Here is a 22,238-nt window from a genome sequence, read left to right as displayed (position 1 = left end):
ACAAAGCTGAATCAATAATGCAACAGTTGAGCTTTGTTAATTTTCTTTTGTTTCGGCCCAGCACAAAATCTGCACAACAAAATTATTAATTAGGCAATTATAAATTAAGATCAAATTAATAATTTTGTAATTAAACATTTTAATAATGTTTGTTCATCATCAAAATTAAATAAGAGTTTTCCAAACTCATCAATCTCCCCCTTGATGACAAACATTATTAAAATTGAAATGGAAAGAAATTTAAAGATTGAGTAAGGAATACTCCCTTTGATTTTGAATTTCTCCCCCTTTCTAAATGTCACATAGCTCCCCCTTGATGTATGCTTATTTTACCAAGGGAAGCACTAACCTGTAACATTTAAAATCAAGCTTCAAGTAACAATGTTATTTAGCAAATTTTATAATGCTAAATGCTTGATTTATGAGCAGTTTTAATTGATAATCAAAACTCATTTGATATCATAAACTGATTTACTGCTCAAACATTTCATATAACAAAAGGCTATCCAAATATTTTTCAAATATTTTCCTGTTTAGGACATCAGAGCAAAACAATATGATGAAAAATATTTGAAGAATAAAACAAGGCAGTTTTGATATTTTACACAATTAAAGGAACTGCCAAAAATAAATTTTCAATCCAACAAGTTTATCAATGATGAATCAATCAGCCAAGCATCAAAATAAATCAATCATTATAAACCTAATGCCAAATAAACTAATCATGATAAACTAAAAAATGCAGTTCAAACAGTAATGATCATAGTAAAACAAATGCAATAACAACATGCATTCTTTAAACAAGGGTGATGATGAATTTTCAAAATTGAAAATTTCAACCCCTATTGCCCTGTTTTTCCAGCCCCTGTTTCGTTCCAATTTCAATTTTGGAACCTAAATTTCCTCCCCCTTTTGTCATCAAAGGGGTACCTGCAAACAGATTTTATTTATGAAACAAAATACGCAAAATATAACCAATATCCAAAATAATCAAGTGTTTAACAGAGTATCACAGGACAAAAGTATCCATATAATCAATCAAAAGTTCAAACAGGAGTCAAATAACACCAGAATTCACATAAGACATCAGATAGATTCTACTCCTGATTCAGAATTGGCATTCTTGTCACCAGCTCCTTCTCCCTTTATGAGTGAAACCTTATTCTCAACATCTTCATTTGTTAGATCAACTTTAAAATATTCAAAGATGCAGGTGAGAAACATTCCATATGAAAGATTAGGCCTTTTTGAACTCTTGACAGATTTCCACATGTGCCTTATCATAAGGTATGTGGTGGACGAAATTGTGATCACTATTCTTTGAGTTGTACTCATTGTAAAATTATGGAATTTAGAAATTGGCACGAGTGGACACAACTCCGTTCAACTAACCAGCAAGTGTACTGGGTCGTCCAAGTAATAAACCTTACGTGAGTAAGGGTCAATCCCACAGAGATTGTTGGTATGAAGCAAGCTATGGTCACCTTGTAAATCTCAGTTAGGCAGATTAAATAGTTTTGGGTTTCGAAAATTAATAAATAAATAGAAAATAAAAAGGATAGAAATACTTATGTAAATCAATAGTAGGAATTTCAGATAAGCGAATGGAGACACTGTATGGCTCAAGGACGCCTACTTTCCTACTGCTTCAACTCAATCCTTCTTACTCCTTTCCATGGCAAGCTGTGTATAGGGGTTCACCATCAGCGGTGGCTACTTTCAATCCTCTCGGGAAAATGATCCTCTGCGGCTGTCACTCGCATGGCTAATCGTCTGGAGGCATCACCCATGGTTGATGGCTACATCCCATCCTTGCAGTGAAAACTACGCTCACGCGCTCTGTCACAGCACGGCTAATCACTGGTTGGTTCCCGCTCCTACTGGAATAGAATCCCTTGATTCTTTTGCGTCTGTCACTAACGCCCAACACTTGCGAGTTTGAAGTACGTCACAGTCATTCATTACCGGAATCCTACTCGGAATACCACAGACAAGGTTAGACTTTCCGGATTCCCAGGATCCTACTCGGAATACCACATACAAGGTGAGACTTTCCGGATCCTCATAAATGCCGCCATCTATCTAGCTTATACCACGAAGATTCTGTTGGGGAATCTAAGAGATACACATTCAAGCTCTGTTGCATGTAGAACGGAAGTAGTTGTCAATCACGTGCGTTCATAAGTGAGAATGATAATGAGGGTTACTTAATCATCACATTCATCATGTTCTTGGGTACGAATGAATATCTTGGAATAAGAATAAGAGAGATTTGAATAAAAGAAAATAGAATTGCATTAATACTTGAGGTACAGCAGAGCTCCACACCCTTAATCTATGGTGTGCAGAAACTCCACCGTTGAAAATACATAAGCAAAAGGTTCAGGCATGGCTGAATGGCCAGCCCCCATGTGGTCACAAGACCGAATGATCAAAGACTCCTAAAACAATAGTTAATTGTTCTATTTATAATAAACTAGCTCCTAGGGTTTACATGAGTGGGTAATTGATGCATAAATCCACTTCCGGGGCCCACTTGGTATATGTTTGGGCTGAGCTTGATCTATCCACGAGCTGAGGCTTCTCTTGGAGTTGAACTCCGAGTTATGACGTGTTTTGGGCGTTCAACTCCGGATCATGACGTTTTTCTGGCGTTTAACTCCAGACAGCAGCATGTACTTGGCGTTCAACGCCAAGTTACGTCGTCAATCTCCGAATAAAGTATGAACTATTATATATTGCTGGAAAGCCCTGGATGTCTACTTTCCAACGCCGTTGAGAACGCGCCAATTGGAGTTCTGTAGCTCCAGAAAATCCATTTCGAGTGCAGGGAGGTCAGATTCCAACAGCATCAGCAGTCCTTTTGTCAGCCTTCTTTAGAGTTTTGCTCAAGTCCCTCAATTTCAGCCAGAATTTACCTGAAATCACAGAAAAACACACAAACTCATAGTAAAGTCCAGAAATGTGAATTTAACATAAAAACTAATGAAAACATACCTAAAAGTAGCTTAAACTTACTAAAAACTATCTAAAAACAATGCCAAAAAGCGTATAAATTATCCGCTCATCAGTATGCAAATGATATTTGAGATGAAGTAACAAGAGCAAAAAGGACAAGAAAGTCAGACACTGTTACCCGATGGCGTGGACCACTTTGTGGTATGAGAACATGAGATATGATATTGTAAAGAAGAATTGTCTTATCTGGACCAAGTTCTTTGAGAGTTGGTGCTGTACCATCCATTTTGGAGAGACCTTCGCAGGTGTGATTTAAAGCCATCTGGTAGGTGATTCCAACCTGTAAATCCCATTTCTTAGACATGAATGCTCTTGGTCCTTCTTCTTTGTAACCTAGAGCCATTCCAATGGTTCCAGTATCAAGAGTGATATGACTCTTCTTCACATATGAGTGGATTGTGCCATCAATAAGTCTCATGTTGGCGTAGAACTCACGGACTAAACATGGGTAAACTGGCTTCCGGATGTGAAGCAGAGGAGTCCATTGAAGATTATCAAACAGAGAGGAGACATTGATCCCTTTGATGGAGAGTGAGTCTAGGCTGACTAGAAAAGTAGCACAGAGATCGCGTTCTTTCAGAACTTCATTGTGGAATTCATGGGAAGCACATGAGTCGAACCTAGATGGATCATAGTGAGAATGTGGCTTATGAAACCTTTTCTTGTAATCCCATGACTCCAAATTTGCTGGCTCCTTGGTGTCACTCAAGGCAATCCCTTTAAGCTTCTGAGTGCTCTTTTCGGGTGTGTCCTTTTTGTTCATGATAATGAGAGTGAAAGAGTAGGAGATGAAAGAGTGAATGGAACCGAATTGTGTGAGAGAGGATGGATGGAATAAATGTTGAATGAAAGGAGAATATGAGATAGTTAATGCACAAGGTGGGTGATTAATGACCAGGGTGGTTTCCAAGAGTTTGAAAAGATGGTTTCCTTAAATCAATGGATTAGTTGAAAAGAAGGATTTGATTTGACCTATGCTTCTTCCAAAAGATATGATAAGACAATCAAGAGATTTTGTGGATTTATTTTTCAAACAAAATGGGAAACTAACAAAACTGCTATGGTGGGGTCATGGAATTTTGGTGGGGCCCATAAAAATTTGAATTCTGCGTTGCCTCCCCCTTGACCACAGCTCTTCCATTGTGCCATTTATTTTCATCTCGTCCAAACCTACGAGCAAAAACTGAACAGAGTCAACTATTCATAGATTTTCAATGAAACTTAAATCAAACATTCCCAAACTTTTTCTCAATGTACAGAATCTGTCTTCATAGAGAGGTTTTGTAAAAATATCAGCAATTTGGTCTTCAGATTTTACAAATTAAATATCAATAGTACCCTTTTGTACATGTTCTCTAATAAAGTGATATTTTATCTCAATGTGCTTAGTTCTTGAGTGCAGAACAGGATTTTTTGAAATGTTTATAGCACTCATATTATCACAAAATAAGGGTATACTATTGATTTTTAATTTGTAATCTTCCAATTGTGTTTTTAACCAAATTAATTGTGAGCAACAAGCAGATGCGAAAACATATTCGGCTTCAGCAGTGGATAGAGCCTCTGTGGCTTGTTTCTTGCTTGACCACATGTTGAGTGAGCTTCCAAGGAAGCAACACATGCCTGAGGTGCTCCTCCTATCCACTCGATCTCCCGCATAATCTGCATCACAAAAACCTACTGCACAAAAGTCATCAGATTTAGGATACCATAATCCATAATTACAAGTTCCCTTAATGTATCTAATGATGCGTTTAACAGCCGTAAGGTGGGATTCTTTTGGATGGGATTGAAACCTTGAACATACACCCACACTTTGGACTATATCCGGTCTAGAGGAGGTAAGGTACATGAGTGAACCTATCATTCCTCTATACCTTGTTTCGTCCACATCTTGGCCATCATCATCTTTTTCAAGTTTAGTATTGGGATGCATAGGAGTGCCCATTGATTTGGAATTTTCTAGGCCAAACTTTTTGATAAGTTCTTTTGCATACTTTCCTTGGTGAATAAAAGTACCACTAGGAGTTTGCTTAATTTGGAGGCCAAGAAAGAAAGTAAGCTCTCCCATTAAACTCATCTCAAACTCACTAGTCATGAGTTTTCCAAACTCTTCACACAAAGAAACATTGGCCGAACCAAATACAATGTCATCAACATAAACTTGAACAAGAAGGATATCATCATTAGATGCTTTAATGAATAAGGTAGTGTCGGTGGTTCCCCTTTGAAAATGATTTTCCAACAAGAAGGCACTAAGCCTTTCATACCAAGCTCTTGGAGCTTGTCTAAGACCATAAAGAGCCTTAGTTAATTTAAAAACATGATTTGGAAATTCTTTATGTTCAAAACCGGGGGGTTGAGCCACATACACTTCCCTATCAATAAAACCATTAAGGAAGGCACACTTAACATCCATTTGAAACATTTTGAAACCCTTATGGGCAGCATAGGCAAGAAGCAACCTAATTGCTTCCATTCTAGCTACCGGAGCAAAAGACTCATCAAAATCAATACCTTCTTCTTGATCGTAACCTTGGGCCACTAATCTAGCCTTGTTACGAACAACTTGTCCATCCTCACCAAGTTTATTTTTAAAAACCCACTTAGTACCCGTTACCTTCTTACCATCCGGATGAGGTACTAGTGTCCAAACCTTATTCTTGTCAAATTGAGCAAGCTCCTCTTGCATTGATTTGACCCATGATGGATCCTCAAGAGCTTGTTTGACATTGTTGGGCTCTATTTGTGACAAGAGAGCAAGATTGCTAGGTTCGGTTTGCCTTTTGGTGGAGGATCTTGTGGTTACACCTTGAGAGGGATCACCAATGATGAAGTCATGAGGATAGCCCCTCATGGACTTCCATTCTCTAGGCTTTCGGACAGGTGTTGAGCTTTGATGAACTTCTGGTGGTCTCACTGTTTCAGTTTCTCGTCCCTGCTCAGGAGACAAATCGAAAGTTTCTCCTTCAATCTGACGAGATAAAACTGGACTGGCAGATTCTTCATTCTGGACAAATTTGGGATTTTCTTTGCTTGTTCTAGCTCCTTCTTCATCTGAATCATTATCTATCACAGTACTGGGAATTAAGTTAGAATCACAGAAGGTAACATGTATGGATTCCTCTATTGTCCTATGCTCCTTGAGATAAACTCTATAAGCCTTGCTTGTGGTGGAATATCTAACAAACATTCCTTCATAGGATTTTGGATCAAATTTTCCAAGGTTTTCCTTATTGTTAAGTACAAAGCATTTGCATCCAAAAACATGAAAGTACTTAAGATTTGGAGGGGTTCCTTTCCATAGCTCATAAGGAGTTTTCTTTAACCCTTTTCTAATGATTGTTCTATTCAAAATATAACATGCTGTGTTCACAGCTTCAGCCCATAAAAATTTAGGAATTTCATTCTCACATAGCATGGCCCTAGTCATTTCTTGAAGGCTTCGATTCCTTCTTTCAACCACCCCATTTTGTTGGGGTGTTCTAGGGCATGAAAAATGGGGTGAAAAAGGAGAAATAAGTTAAGATGAAAAACGAGTACAACTTGAAAAAACCTCGAAGGTATCACAACTATACCCCACTTTGGGTCTCCCTTGTAGATGTTTACAGAGAGATATGTCACACTAAGAAACTTCCAACCTCATCCAATTAAACACAAAATGGCAGGAAGTCGAACTGAATACTGCAAGTACCACAAACTCTATGGACATTCTACTAATGATTGTTATGAATTAAAGAATGTCATTGAAAAATTTGCTAAAGAAGGACGACTAGACAGATACTTGATAGATAGGTCAGACGAGCAAAGGAATAAAAAGAGAGATGAAGAAGGAGGACGACAAGAACGTCCACCTCAAACTCCCGAGTGACACATACACATGATAAATGGGGGATTTGCTAGAGGAGGAATATCAAAGGAAAAAGGCATCTCAAAGAAGTCTAACAATTCGGGGAAGATAGTAAATCTCTCGACTTGCCAACAATCTAGTTCACTAAAGAAGATGCTCAAGGGGTAACGCTTGGCCATGACAACTCGTGGTTATAACTATGATCTTTGCCAATGTAAATCGATATACTATTTAAACCTGCTTTTGACAAGCTTGGACTAGAAGAGAAAGATCTAAAAGCATACCTAGATAACCTTTTCGGACTGGGAGACACCTCGATTCAACCTCTCGAATATATATCTCTATACACCACTTCTGGAAAGGAAGCAAAATAAAAGACATTGAGCATCGACTACATCATGGTTGATGTCACTTCGGCATACAATGCCTTAATAGGTCAGACAACCTTGACCCGACTTGCAGCTGTCATCTCTACACCCCACCTATGCATTAAGTTTCCCACAGCAGAATGGATTGCCACCATAAAGAGAGACCAAAAACTAGCACGTAAGTGTTACAATGAAAGTCTTAATCTAAAAGAAAATCTTGGGGAAAAAGAGGTCAACACTATCGAATTTGGAGGTGTTCGAACTCAAGAAGAACTACGCCCCCAACCTAGGGGAAAAGTGAAAGAAGTACAAATTGGAGATCACCCTGAAAAAACAACAAATATAGGGGCTAACATGGAAGAAGGACTAAAAGAGCAACTCATCGACCTCTTAAGAAGAATGCCGACCTCTTTTCTTGGAAAGCCTCCGACATTCCTAGCATAGATGCCGACCTGATGTCTCACAAGCTCGCCGTCTACCCGGGTTCCAGATCTATTCAGCAAAAGCATTGAAAGCTTGGGCCCGAAAGGACATAGGTCATGGAGGAACAAGTTCAAGCCCTATTAGAAGTAGGATTCATAAGAGACATAAAGTACCCACTATGGCTAGCCAACGTAGTTTTAGTAAAGAAACAAAATGGAAAATGGAAGATGTGTGTCGATTACATCGACCTCAATAAGGCTTGTCCCAAGGATCCATACCCTCTTCCTAGCATCGATGCCCTGGTCGACTCAGCCTTCGGCTATCGATATCTGTCATTCATGGATGCCTACTCGGGATACAACCAAATCCTGATGCATAAGTCGGACCAAGAAAAGACCTCATTCGTAACTCTAAAAGCTAACTATCGCTACGTGGTAATGCCTTTTTGGTTAAAGAATACTAGAGCCACATACTAGAGACTGATGAACAATGTGTTTTCCTCCCACTCAGAAAAATTTTTGGACGTATATGTAGATGACATGCTTGTTAAAACCAAGGACGACTTGACACTTTTGTCCAATCTTTCCGAGGTATTTTCTACCATAAGGAAGCATGAGATGAGACTAAACCCCTCAAAATGCACCTTTACAGTAGAGGCAGAAAAATTTTTAGGCTTCATGCTAACTCAAAGAGGTATAGAAACAAACCCAGACAAATGTAAAGCTATATTGGACATGAAGAGCCCAACTTGTTTTAAAGAAGTTCAACAACTAAATAGAAGGTTGGTAGCTCTATCCAGATTCCTAGCAGGGTCAGTACTAAAATGACTACCCCTGTACTCAATTCTCAAAAAGGAGAAACAATTTGAGTGGACTTCAGAGTGCGAGCAAGCCTTTAAAGACTTCAAAGCCTTCCTGGGACAACCCCCCATACTTACCCGACCTATAACAGAAGAAGAACTCATCCTCTACCTAGCCATGGAGAGTCGAGCTATAGCTTCAGCTCTAATTAGAGAATAGGAGGGCGAAGAGCAGTTCGTCTACTTTGTCAGCAAAACCCTACAAGGAGTAGAGCTAAAGTATCAAAAAATAGAAAAGTTCGCATATGCTCTCATCCTTACCTCCAGAAGGCTCCAATCTTACTTTCAAGCTCATACCATGAAGATCCGAACTAATCAACTAATGAAACACATTTGACAAAAGACGAACTTGGCAGGGTGGATGTTGCAATGGGCTGTAGAATTGTCTGATTTTGACTTGAAGTACGAAGCTCGGACAGCGATCAAATCTCAATATCTCACCGAATTTGTAGCTGAATACACTGAAAGTCGGGGAAATCCAACTACATGGAGCATGTATGTAGATGGGTCATCCAATAAAGCCAGCAATGGAGCAAGTGTCATTTTAGAACGCGAGCAAGAAACTCGGATAGAACTCTCGCTAAGGTTTGAGTTTTCCGCTTCTAATAACTAAACAGAGTAAAAGCCTTACTTGCTAGCTTGAAGCTGGCTAAAGAAGTGGGGGTAGAAATGCTGATAGTGTTCAGTGACTCTCAAGTGGTAACTTCATAGATAAACGGCGCCTATCAAGCCAAAGATCACAACATGAAGAAATACTTAGATGAAGCACGAGAACAACTAGCACAGTTCTCATAAGGGAGGTCCGACATATAACTCGGGAATCAAATGCTCGAGCTGATGTCCTCTCCAAATTGGCCAGCACCAAGCCAGGAAAAATAATAGAAGCCTTATCCAGGAGACTTTACATACACCATCAATATTAAAGCGAGATGGGGGACGTTGCTGCGTGGATGTCGCGAATGTCTTCCTTGATGTTTCTTCCTTCGCGAGCGCCCTTGCGTGAACGCCAGGAAAGGTGGTTTCTTCGGCTGATTCCGTCACAGAGGAGGGGCGATAGATCTCTGAACGACGCAACAACAGCTTTCTTCCCTCCACGATAGCTCCTGCGTCAACAATAGCGTGGCTGTGGCGGACTACAATGAGAATGACGAGTGAAGGAACTTTGGAGGTTGCGGCAGCGACGAATGGCCCCACAGAGAGCTTAAGCTAAAATGTGGTGCGGCGCGGGGATTTGGGAGAGAGAGATTAGGGTTGGTGCGATTGTTTTACTCATTTGTGTATTCTGAATGTATGTGAGGGCGGATTAGGTTCAAATTTTAGGTGAATTTTTTATTTTTACTTTTTTTTTGTAGAACTAGTTTTGTCTTATCTTAAATGACTTTAGTTGGCTGGACCATTAGTTGATCTCCTAAACTTTCTCTTAATTAATTAGCTAATATATTAAAAGATGTTAAAAGAGATCATTGTTAATAGTTTTTTATAAATTTATTATTTTAAAATATAATTTATAAAACTTAAAAAAATAAACAAATATTTGTATTCATAAAAATTGCCCATTCTAACATAATTATCTATAGAAAAATAAAATTAATTTTGTATTTATAAAATATGAAATTCTTTAGATAAAACTATCCAAAATCTAAAAAAAAAATCAATATTTTTTAAACTCTCCTTTAACCTAAGTTAAGCTAACTCCAACTCAAATCATTAGCAACCCTTCTCATATTCTTTCACATTCAAAAATAATAAATCTTGAGCTTTTGGCCAACATTTGTGGCCTCAATTCATGTCATTTTTTTCTTAATCTTTCTCTGATTCTATTGGTGGAGTTACATTTTAGGTTAGAAATGGAGATCGATTATGAGTATGTTGTTGTTGCTACTTCATCTTTTATCTCTTGTGGCAGTTGTGAAATTGCTGGAGTAGCTGTATTTTTTTTCTTCCATTAAAACTCTGTTTATTGTGTGCACAAACTTGAATAATTTTCTTTTTTTTCTTCTTTGTTACCTACCGATAATAATTAAACAAAGAAAGAAGTTTAAATTAAAGTAAAATAAATTAGCCCGATATATATAGTAGTATTTCTATGGTTATTTTTTTATCTTTGTTTCTTTTAATAATATATATTTGAATCTGTGGCGGACATATTTAGTTTTTCATAAAATATTTATTTTTTATTTTTAACATTTTTTTGAATAGTAAGTTTTGAATTAGGTCAAGACTAAGTTCTGCATCTTCTCCTCCCTAGTACGACACTAGCTGTGAGTCGGTTTTTAAATTGGTATCTAGTTTGAGATCGGATCATGTGAAGTCTATTGTGAGAGAACATGGTAGCTCGCAACTAGGATCTTTGTTTTTTCGCTAGTGTCTTTGTGGAAGAAGAGGTTAGAAGAGTAATGGAGGGGAGGGTCCATGTTAAAGGATTTTTTTTAACATGATGGAGGAGTACTAGAAGGAGATAAAGGAGTTGAGGATGAAGATGATGAAGATGGTATGAGGTTAGAGTTGAGTTAAGCTGGCAGAAGATAATTTCAAAAATTTTAGTGATTTTTTAAGGTTTGGATAATTTTGTAAAAAAAATTGTCTTTTACAAATATAATATTAGTTTTATTTTTTATAAATAAATTTATCAGCATTTTACATATTCGTAAATAGAAATAATAGTTTATCCATTGTTAGAAGAAAAAAATTTTTTTTTTCTTCTTTAATATATGTCTTGCTGAGTTTGGATTTGGTTTGTGTATGACCATTTATATAAATATAAAGACACATAAATTACACAAATTATAAGTATTTATATATTGTGTTTGAAAATAATAAATAAGATTTATATTGTATTTGACAAAATAATAATAAAATATAAATTATAAGTATTTGATAAAATAATATTATATTTAAAAACGGTCATCATGTTCTACTACATATCAGCTCATTCACACGCAAATTAAATGGTCTAATTTTTAGATTTTTTAAGAATGAAAACAAGTTAGGTCAAACCAATCTTCATTCTTAAGAAGCTATGCTTGTAATATATTTAATTAGTCTTAGCCTCCGAACCAAGCCTATAGCTTGTTATAGACTTTATTTTAAGTATTAAATCGATCTATTATTGAATCTGGCATGACCTAAAATCTATTAAAAGGCTTAATATATATAATTTTTTACTAAAATAAAAAATATTTAAAAAGTTAATTTCTTTTTAAAAAAATATTTATATATGATATACTAAATTTAATTCTTATAATAATATCTAAACTTTTAAAATATTTAATATATAAAAAATATTTATAATAAAATATAACAAATTTAAAAATTTTAATAATTATTTAATTATAAAAAATATTTTTTATATATTTTTATATTTTAGTATGTCCAGACAAGTTTAATAGATCTATTAAATTATTTTATAAATTTAATTTGATCTATTAACAAAATTAAATTTTTAAATTAACCTAAATTTAAAATTATTTTATAATAGATCAGGCCAACCCTAATTAATGTATATCAAATTACAGGCACTTAATAAATCATTGGTCTATTTTTACTTTTAGATGTCTCAAATTGTAATGTCCTTTTGATCAATGACGGAACTTGAAACAAAATTTTGGGAGGAGGGGTCAGATAGAAGATAATTTTTTTTGAAGTAAAGGAGCTCAACACAACAAGGTGGAGCAACAAAAGAAACAAGAACTAAACAGTAATAATAAACAATCCATAGTCATCTCCGGCATTGCCATCAACAACCATTTGGATCAACTCTACTCCAATCCTTACAACTCGTAAGCGACCTATTAATAATTTCTGCAATTCCTGCTTCTTGACTCTTGAAAATTCTGTCGTTCCTTTCCATCCATATATGCCAAACAATAGCAAAAAATCCAATTAGCCACCTATTACGTTCCTCCTGCCTTACAGTCACTCCTGTCCAACTTTCAAAATGTTGCTTAATTGTCCCTGGAACAACCCACAATCTGCTATAGTCAAACAACCAAGCACACCACACCTGCCAAGTAAACTGACAATGAAGAAACAAATGGTGGAGGTCCTCAACATCCTTTTTGCATAAAACACACACGCTATCCAGCTGATCAATAACGCCTAGCCTTCGTAATCTTTCCTTAGTATTGACTCTACCAACTAGCACAAACCAGGTGAATAACTCAATACGTGGAGGTACTAAACCTCTCCAAATGGAACTAGTGAAACTATAGCTCGTAATTTCCTCCGGAAGTGTTTCCACTTGCAAAACCTGCACAAAGGAGTTAGTAGTATAAATGCCAGATTTATCAAATTTTCACACCAGTTGGTCCTCTCTCTCAGTTGTTAACTTGACTGATCGTAGAACTTCATGAAGTTGGTTAACTAGTTCCAACTCCCATTGGAATAGTTCCCGTCTCCACTGAAAGTTCCATATCCATTCTAGCCCATCCTAAAAACCACAATCCCCTATAACAGATCCGTTCTGATTTGAAACTGAGAAAAACCTTGGGAAAGTGTCCTTTAACATACCAGTCGGCAACCAACTGTCCTCCCAAAAACGCACTTGTCTACCATTACCTACTTTCAGAGATAAACCCCGAATCATTTTCTCCCTCACCTCCTGCTCTTTGATTTGTAACTGGCAAATATCCTTCCATGGTCCCCCTTTAGAAAATACAGACTGATGACAAAGCAACACATTAGGATTTAAGTTATTACAGGAGCACACAATCTTCTTCCATAATGGACAATTTTTCTTAGAAAATCGCCACCACCATTTGAATAGCAGTGCGACATTTCGAAGTACTACATCACCCACTCCCAAACCTCCTAGCTTTTTCGGGGCTTGTACTATTTCCCATTTCACTAAAGGTATTCCATGCTTGCCATGTTCGTTGCTCCACAAAAATCTCCTCTGCAGTGAAATTAACTTCTCTGCTACAGCTTTTGGCATTTTGTACAAGCTCAGGTAGTACACTGGCAGACTATTAAGTCCTGATTTAATAAGCACCAATTTACCAGCTTTGTTTAACGTTTTTGCTTTCCACAAACTGAGTTTGTCTTCCACCTTATCTATAATTGGTTTCCATGTCTTGACAAGTCTTGGGTTCGCTCCAAGTGGAACACCAAGGTATTTAACAGGCAGGCATGCTTCCATACACCCTAATAAACTACACATTCTTTGTGACCACTCCCTATCACAATTAATTGGAATTAAGCTGGATTTGTCAAAATTAATACTCAAACCAGACATCACCTCAAAACACCGCAAAAGCCTCTTGTAATTTCTGATAGTAACCTCATCCTGTGGATAGAACAATATGGTGTCATCCGCAAACTGTAAGTGAGACAATTCGATGTTGTCCCGTCCGACCAACAATGGAGAAATCCTACTATTCCTCACAGCTTCAGCTACCATCCTATGGAGTACATCCACCACAAGTACAAAGAGAAAAGGGAAGATCGGATCACCTTGCCTTAAACCTCGCTCCATCTTAAAGGATTTAGATGGCGACCCATTTATTAGAATCGACATAGACGCCGAGCAAATACACTCATTGACCCAGCTTTGCCATTTAGTACCAAAACCCATCTTTTGAAGGACGATATCCACAAAACTCCATTTGACTCTGTCATATGCTTTTTGAAAATCCAACTTGATTATCGCTGTGCTCTTCTTCCTCGTCTTCAGCCACTGCACAGTCTCACAAGCAATCAAAGCTCCATCATGTATCTTCCTCCCTTTCACAAAAGCAGTTTGTGTCTCTCCTACTAATCCAGGCATTACACTCCTCATTCTTCGTACCAATACCTTTGATATCACCTTATACACACAGCCTACCATGCTGATTGGACGAAAGTCCTTTATCTCCTTTGCTCCAACGAACTTAGGAGCCAAAGCCACCCAGGTAACATTAGAGTCTCTTGGTAGCTTCGCAGTTCGAAAAAAGTCCATCACTGCTGCAGTGAATTCCGACCCAATCTCTCCCCAACACTTCTTGATGAAGTTCAAGTTGTAACCATCATTACCTGGTGCCTTAGACGATCCACAATCCCACATTGCCTCCTTTATTTCTTCAACCGACGACATTATCTCCAGCGCTGCCGCCTCGTCTTCATGTATCTGATTAACCAACCCATCACGAAAACCAACCAGCGCGGAAGCTTCCTGATGATACAAGTTTTTGTAAAAGTCCTTTATTGCAATCTTTATTCTGGCATGATTCCTCACTAACCGTCTGTTTATCACTAGAGTTTCAATACGATTGTTTCTCCTCCTTGTAGAGGCAACATGGTGAAAGTACCTGGTGTTCTTATCCATCAACTTCGCATGTCGGGACCTAGACATCTGTTTCCAATGGACTTCCTTTCTGACATACTATTTTTTACAGAAACTAACCAAGGCTTTTCTTCTTGCCTCTAATGTACCATCGTACACTCCATTACTAACCATATCATCAATCTTTTTTATCTCATTCTCAAATTATTTTATCCGCAAATCAACATTGCGAAAGTGTTGCTTATGCCATCTACTCAAAGGTACAGTCAAAGCCTTCAACTTATCTGTAAACTGAGCATCTCCTAGAACCCGCCACTCCTCTTTCGCCAGTCGGAGAAAATTGTCATGTGTGAACCAAGAATCTAAGCTTCGGAACGGCCTTGGCCCCCCACCCATCCTGCTATCCTCCATTATCATTGGGCAATGATCAGATAAACCCCTTGGGCCTCCTCTAAGTCGCGTCTCAGGGAACTCCTCAATCCACTCCAAGTTCACTAGCACTCTATCAATACGGCTACATGATTGACCATGGAACCAAGTGTATTTACGATCATGCAGTTCTAGGTCTACTAGCTCCATTTCCTGGACCCAGTTCTTAAACTCTTCTGCTGATGTTGTTAACATACTAGCTCCTTTTCTTTCTTCCACCTGAACAACCTCATTAAAATCTCCCATAAAGCAAAACGGTACTTGACATAACCCTAACAGAAAACTCAACTCTTCCCACACAAGTAGCTTTTCCTCTCTTTCATGAGCACCATACACCAAACAAAATGCACAGTTAAAATTGTTTTTCAGGAGAACGCCTTCAATGCACAGCCATCTTGCCCCTTTATAGCAATTATTTTTTCTAAACATCAGTTCATCCCACATGATTAACAATCCCCCAGAAGCCCCTTCCGATCCGACGAATTCCCATCCTACGGCACTATTTCCCCGAATTTGCATGACATCAAAATTTGTAATAACCTCCTTTTTTGTCTCTATCAATCCTAATAGATTAACATTATATTTTTTCTTCAAATTTTTCACCATACTAATTTTTCCAACACCCCCTAACCCCCTAACATTCTAAGAACAGTAAATCATTTATAAATATTTTTACACACCTTATTCCAGTTCTTTGGAGACTTCTCCTTGCTTTCTCTTTTTGTTTTGCTTGTTTTCTTTTCATTGCAACCACCTCATTTTGAGCTTGAAGGATTGCCATAATATCTTCTTCCTCATTGTACAATTCTGCTCCTGATTCTACTGCCAGTTCCCACGCAGCTCTGTTTTCTATCATACCATCTTCCCAACTATTTCTTTGTTTTGCTTGAGCATAGTCACTGTCTTCATCCTTCTGTGAACCTGCTGAGTCCTCCAAGTGCCTCACGCTCCCTTCCGCCTCCAACGCTGTTTCTTCCACTATTGAATTTTCCTCCTCTGAGACCGAGCCCTGAACATCATCACTCCTCAGATACTCTGGCGTTCTTTTCTCACCCTGAACTGCCTCCCCGTGAATTACTTCATCAGTGGTATCCACCCCTTTGACTGTGTTTTTAGATTCTTGCTCACCACCCCTTGTCGTGCCTTGTTCCCCACCCAAGCAATCGCCATGAGTGACCACCGCAACGTTACCTCTCTTCCCTGTTTGTGCAGTCGCAACACCATCCTCCGATACTCGCCCCTCGGCATGTTTATTTTCGTGCGTAGCTTGGCTGTCGTCTATGGCGACAACTCCCTCCATTGCACAGAGACTCACTGCATTCACCAATGATGTTTTGGGAACCCGGATCACTACATAATCAGCCTCGACGTCCACTAATTCATCACCTGTGGGTTTGGTTGCGCAGCTGCCAGCAGCACCCGTTGCTGAAACACCATTTTTACAAGCCACCGGATCGGGTTCGTAACCGGGTCCAGAACGCTGCTCCACTTGGCTGCCCATCATTATCCTAGCTAAAGATCCTTGTTGGTTTTGAGCCCAAGACACTTCCGTTCCTTTACTCCTTTTATTCCTTTCATCAAATGTGTTCCATAGGGATTGGCCCATTATTGATTCCTTCCCCTTTTTATTTTTCAACACTTCAGCTGGGCTACGTTTGGTTTGGCCCACCATTACATTGTCCCTTTCTTTATTATTTAGCAATAAATTGGGCCTCACATCATAACCACCCCTTTTATTTAAATTGCTTTCAACCAAATCTGCCCCTCATGCCTTGTCTCACCATAACACCATGTTACCGTTTTTTCAGAATTGGATCCCTCACTAAATGATTGATATCCCAAGAATTCAGCTCCGTTAGTAACCGCCCTCATTATTGGCGCAGCCGTTTCTGGAATTAAACTTTTCTTATTCCATTCATTCAAATCATCCAATTGAATTACCTTTCTGCCCTCGTCACATTCCACCTCTCGAATCAGCTGCACCACCGTCTCCGCCGCCACATCACACCCCACCATCTTTGGAGTCCTAGTCACCGCATGAGCATAGTTGTTCCCACTATCCATGACAAACCCGCCACTGTTACCTTCTTTGAATTCCATGTTGGTCACACATTTTTATCCATACCTATCTCCACCAACTTCTTTAACAGATATGTCGAATCCACTAGTACCTATTGTTATGTGAATCCATTCGTTAATAACATCAAAGATACATGTATCAATTTGTATTTGTCCCGCACTGAACGACTTGCACGATTCTGTGTCTATGTCACACTTAACCATTTTCCCCCACTGTTCTCCAATCAGTCTGAAGGTGTCGGCCGACCAAACATGCAACGGCACGCCAAAGCACTCCATCCATATCCTGCGAGTTTCACTTCGCTCGTTCTCATCCCATCTCCATACACTATGGAACATATTTAGAGAATTGCACCTACTATGTTCGAGTGCATCTTCTACATCAAGCAAATTCTCAAAAGTTAATAAAGCTTTGTACGCCCCCAGCTCTCGAACTTGGACTCCATGCAGCCACTCACTTCGTACTTTTTCTGTCAATTTGGTAAAATCAATGGCAGTCGTGATTCCCCCAATAATGCTCTTTTGCAGCCAGACCAAATGTTCTTTTGCCACCGGAACTTCTATTTTCTTCGTCCATCCATTTCCATGTGGGTCCTGCACTTTCTTCGTCCTCTTTGCACATTCAGAGTGTCTTCCACCTTTATCCCTCCTTGTTTCTCCATATCTCCTGTTGCCTACACCTTCCATGTTGTTGTCCATCACATGCTCTCCTTTATTCTTTGTTACTTCTAATTTCCTCCGATACTTAGCTTCTCTGACAAACATTTCCTTATTCCTCAATCTCATACAGTTCATCTCTGCTATTGCCTTCAATGTCCCTCCTTTTGTAGTATAGCATATGAACGCAAATAAGTATATGCTTGCATTCTTCTCCTTACGTGCCAAAAATATGTCATTTATCCTCCCTGTCCATTTGAATAAATGGAACAACTCTTTCTTTAATATATCTGCTGGTAGATTATCCACAAAAATTGTGAAGGATTCACTCTCCAGTCGCTAGTATTTTTCTCGATTCCAAATGCGCGGATCCTTTTCGTGGTACTGTAGTTGCCTAATTTTATCCTTTGATATGGACCCCATTTAAGATAAGCTCATCTAATCTCATCTCTCTGATTTAGGTGATATTGCCAAATTTGAAGCTGTTTTTCAGGGTCTCGTTCCAAAGAATTAAGGTCAAACTCATCAGATGCAACTCTTTGAACTTTTAAAGGTTGTATCTCATTTTTTTCGTGATTCATTAAAGTAAAAGAACTATCTACAGGTGTTGATATTGTAAAAGTTATATGTTCTCCTTCTTGAATATTAGCCTTCCTCTTAAAAAATTATCAATTCTTTGATTTTTTTTTATGATTATTTTATGTAAAAATTTGAATATATATCTTGTAAAATATGTAAAAAAGAAGTTAGAAAGACAAATATTAAAATTTATAATATTTATTTAATTTTTTTATCAATTTATACAAATATAATAATATCAATATTTATTGAATATTCTAATATTTTTTATCATATAAAAAATTAAATTAAAACAACAGTAAAATATAAAATAATATTAAATTACATAAATAAAAAATACCTAATTTTTTATATATAAACTTAAAGGTAGTGGGAGTGTTGCTTATTGAATAGAGAGTTGTGAAATACGAATACACTCAGTCCAGTTCAAATCCAATTGTTTTGAATGTTTAAAATTAAAAATTAGAGGAGTGCTAGGGGGCAGAGCCATCAATTAGCCATTATTGGTAATTTTAATGATATAAGATTTCATCCAAAGGTGTGAAATTACTTACTTTGCTTTTACTGATTAAGTGCTGATCAGATTTCAATAAAATTGTTGATTCTTAGACCCTTTTTTAAAAAATTATTGTACAATAAAAATAAGAAATGAAAATTGAATTTTGATATTTTAAGTCATAATAAATATTTAAACCAATTGAATTATTTTTTATTTTTTAAAAAAATATTAATATTTTTAACAATAAATTTAAACTATATCATTTGTCTCAACTAAGCTCTGTCACTGTTTTTATTTAAGGTAATAATATCGATTGCTTGTTTTTTTTTTTTTTTTTTTTGGACCTGATCGATTGCTTGTTGAGCATGTGAAAGTAGGATACTCCAAATTGGTTGGACCGTTGGACGATCCAATTTTTTTCTGTCCTGCCCTAATGTATATCACCTCTGCAACCAAGTATGCATTTCACCTAACCCACCCCAATATTAAAAATTATTTCCGACCACTTAATATCACACTAATAAAGTTCTAATAATTTTATATTTGGTCACTTGTCTTCAAACTTTAATTTCCAACGTAAAGACAACCAAATTCCAATCATTTTGTTTCCATTATCAGATAATAATCGTCTACTCAAATCAAAATTTTTGCATTCCATAATATTCAGTTATTCTTCATTTATCTTTTTCTTTTTTATTTATATTTTTTTATATATTTTATAAATCAACATTCTAAATAAATATGAATTAATATTTTAGCATCGATTCTCACTTAAAAATATTTTCATGATGATAGTCAAAATATCTATCTATCTATCTATATATATATATATATATATATATATATATATATATATATATATATATATATATATATAGATTATTTTAATTAAATATATTAAATTATAAGTAAAATATTATTTTTGTCCTCAACATTTGAGATAAGTCTTAAAGTTGTCCCTAACGTTTCAATCATTTTATTTAAGTTCCTAACATTTTAAAATTGACTCAATGTTGTCTTGTCGTTAAATTGACGGCGGGACAAAATTGAGACGATTTTGAAATCTTAGGAACTTAAATAGAACGAAAACATTGGGGACAAAAATGATATATAAAAATAAATTTTAATTTTATCCTTTAATAATATCAATTTTTTACTGTACATAATATTCAATTATTTTTTAATCACATCTAAGTAAATTACACTTAATCACATTACTTTCATTTTAAATAAATTTATTTTTTTATAATTTTACACTCAAAATTATAAGTTAATATAAAAATATAAAAAATTTTATTTAGAATGAAAGTAGTGTGATTAAGTGTAATTTATTTAGATGTGATTAAAAAATAATTGAATATTATATTCAGTAAAAAATTAATATTATTGAATGATAAAATTAAAATTGATTTCTATGTATCATTTTTGTCTTCAACGTTTTTATTCTGTTTGAACTCTTAACGTTTCAAAATCATCTCAATTTTGTCCCGCCATCAATTCTATTAACGAATCGTTAACAGTAGAAAAATATTGAGCCAATTTTAAAACGTTTGAAACTTAATAGGACGATTGAAACTTAAGAACAAACGAACATACTTTACTCTTAAATTATTTAACTATTATGGAGTACCTTAACCTTTAGCTTGTTATTTTTAAATTCACCTTGAGAGAGAAAGTGAAACCAACTCTTGAATTAAAGCATTGAAAGCTAAGTAAGAGGATCCATTTTCTTCCACAGCCTGCTTTGCCAACTGAGCAAGAACCTTCACTTTGTTCCTCATTTCCTCTGCTTCCTCCCCAATCATTACTCTCTTCAAAGCTTTCTCCAATGCATCGCATCCAACACATTCACCCTCCAACCTAACCCCTTTCACAGCTTCCACAGGCACTCCAATTTCAAGAACCTCGGTCACCAACTTCTCGTTAAAAAATTGCTCGGCGACAATAGGCCAAGTGATCATCGGCACCCCTGCAGCCACCGCTTCCAACGTCGAATTCCAACCACAATGCGTCACAAATGCTCCGACCGCTTGGTGCTCAAGAATCAAGATTTGAGGCGCCCAACCTCTTATAATTAGTCCCTTACCTTCCATTATCTTCTCGAACCCTTCCGGTAGCCATTCCGCCCCGTCTTTCTCGTTTTTCTTCACCAACCAAATGAAATGTTGGCCTGAGGTCTCAAGACTCAATGCAATTTCTCTAAGCTGAGAATCTGGCATGCTTATTAAACTTCCAAAGCTAACATAAACAACTGAATTTGGTTTCTTTGTGTCAAGCCACTTTAAGCACTCAAACTCATCAATTGTAGTTTCTTTTGCCCGGTTTGCCTTCTCTCCTGTGTCCTTGTTACAGAGAGAAACAGGGCCTATAGGCCATGCTTTTCTCCCGAATTCGTTCTTGTAGAAATCTGCGTACACATTCTCGAGTTCGTAGAAGCTATTGACAACAACACCATAACTCCTGGCCTGTGCTTCCTTTGCATCTTCCAAGAGCTTGACAAACTCCGTGCTGTTCTCCTTGTTGGTTATGAAAGCCGGCACGTCCTTCCTTGTCATTTTAATCTCGCCGGGAAGGCGAGGAACCAGGAAGGAATCCGAATCGGACGAGACATTCTTGTGCGGCTCGTAAAGTCCCATGCAATCGGAAGCGCACAAGGAGAAGAAACAAGTGCCGTGGAACACAATCCTCGGGATCCCAAACTTGGAAGCAGAATCTGTTGCCCAAGAATAGAATGCATCAGCAATAACACAGTGTGGATGTTGCTCAAGAAGTAGTTCTTCAAAGGGTTTTTGCAACAAACTAGTGGCATGAAAAAACGCGAGGAACAAATCTTGGGAAGGGACTGAGTCCATGTTTTCACACCCCTTGGGTAAACCTGCTTCCTCACAAGGGAACTCAATGGTTTGGATTTGGATCACTTTGTGATGGTGTGGTTTTGATTTTTCTATGGCTTTGGAGATGAGTGATGCGTTGAGTGGGGTGGTGACTATGGTGGACTTAACCCCTCTTGTGGCAAATAATTTGGCCATGTCAATGGTAGGAATTATGTGCCCATGTGCTAGGAAAGGGAATAACAATATGTGTAGGTTAGGATTTGAAGTATTCATCTTTTTTCTAATTATTGGTAGGAGATTCAGACTTATGCATACACGAGAAGAAGAAGGAAGTTGCCGTGGCTATTTGCATTGGCTATGTTAGATACTTCGTAATCAATTTAT

General features: G+C 37.2%; 1 protein-coding gene across 1 annotated transcript; it reads right to left on the bottom strand.

The window, feature by feature from the left end:
• Positions 1–20,647: 20,647 nt before the first annotated feature.
• LOC112711643 (UDP-glucose flavonoid 3-O-glucosyltransferase 7) lies at positions 20,648–22,226 on the bottom strand. The gene has a single exon (XM_025764338.3). The coding sequence runs from the start codon at positions 22,125–22,127 to the stop codon at positions 20,679–20,681; it is 1,449 nt and encodes a 482-aa protein (XP_025620123.1). The 5' UTR covers positions 22,128–22,226; the 3' UTR covers positions 20,648–20,678.
• Positions 22,227–22,238: the final 12 nt, after the last annotated feature.

The sequence above is a fragment of the Arachis hypogaea genome, chromosome 9, assembly GCF_003086295.3.
Source record: "Arachis hypogaea cultivar Tifrunner chromosome 9, arahy.Tifrunner.gnm2.J5K5, whole genome shotgun sequence".
Taxonomy (NCBI): Eukaryota; Viridiplantae; Streptophyta; class Magnoliopsida; order Fabales; family Fabaceae; genus Arachis; species Arachis hypogaea.
Note: the sequence above shows the minus strand (reverse complement) of the source record. Positions and strands in the feature narration are given on the sequence as shown.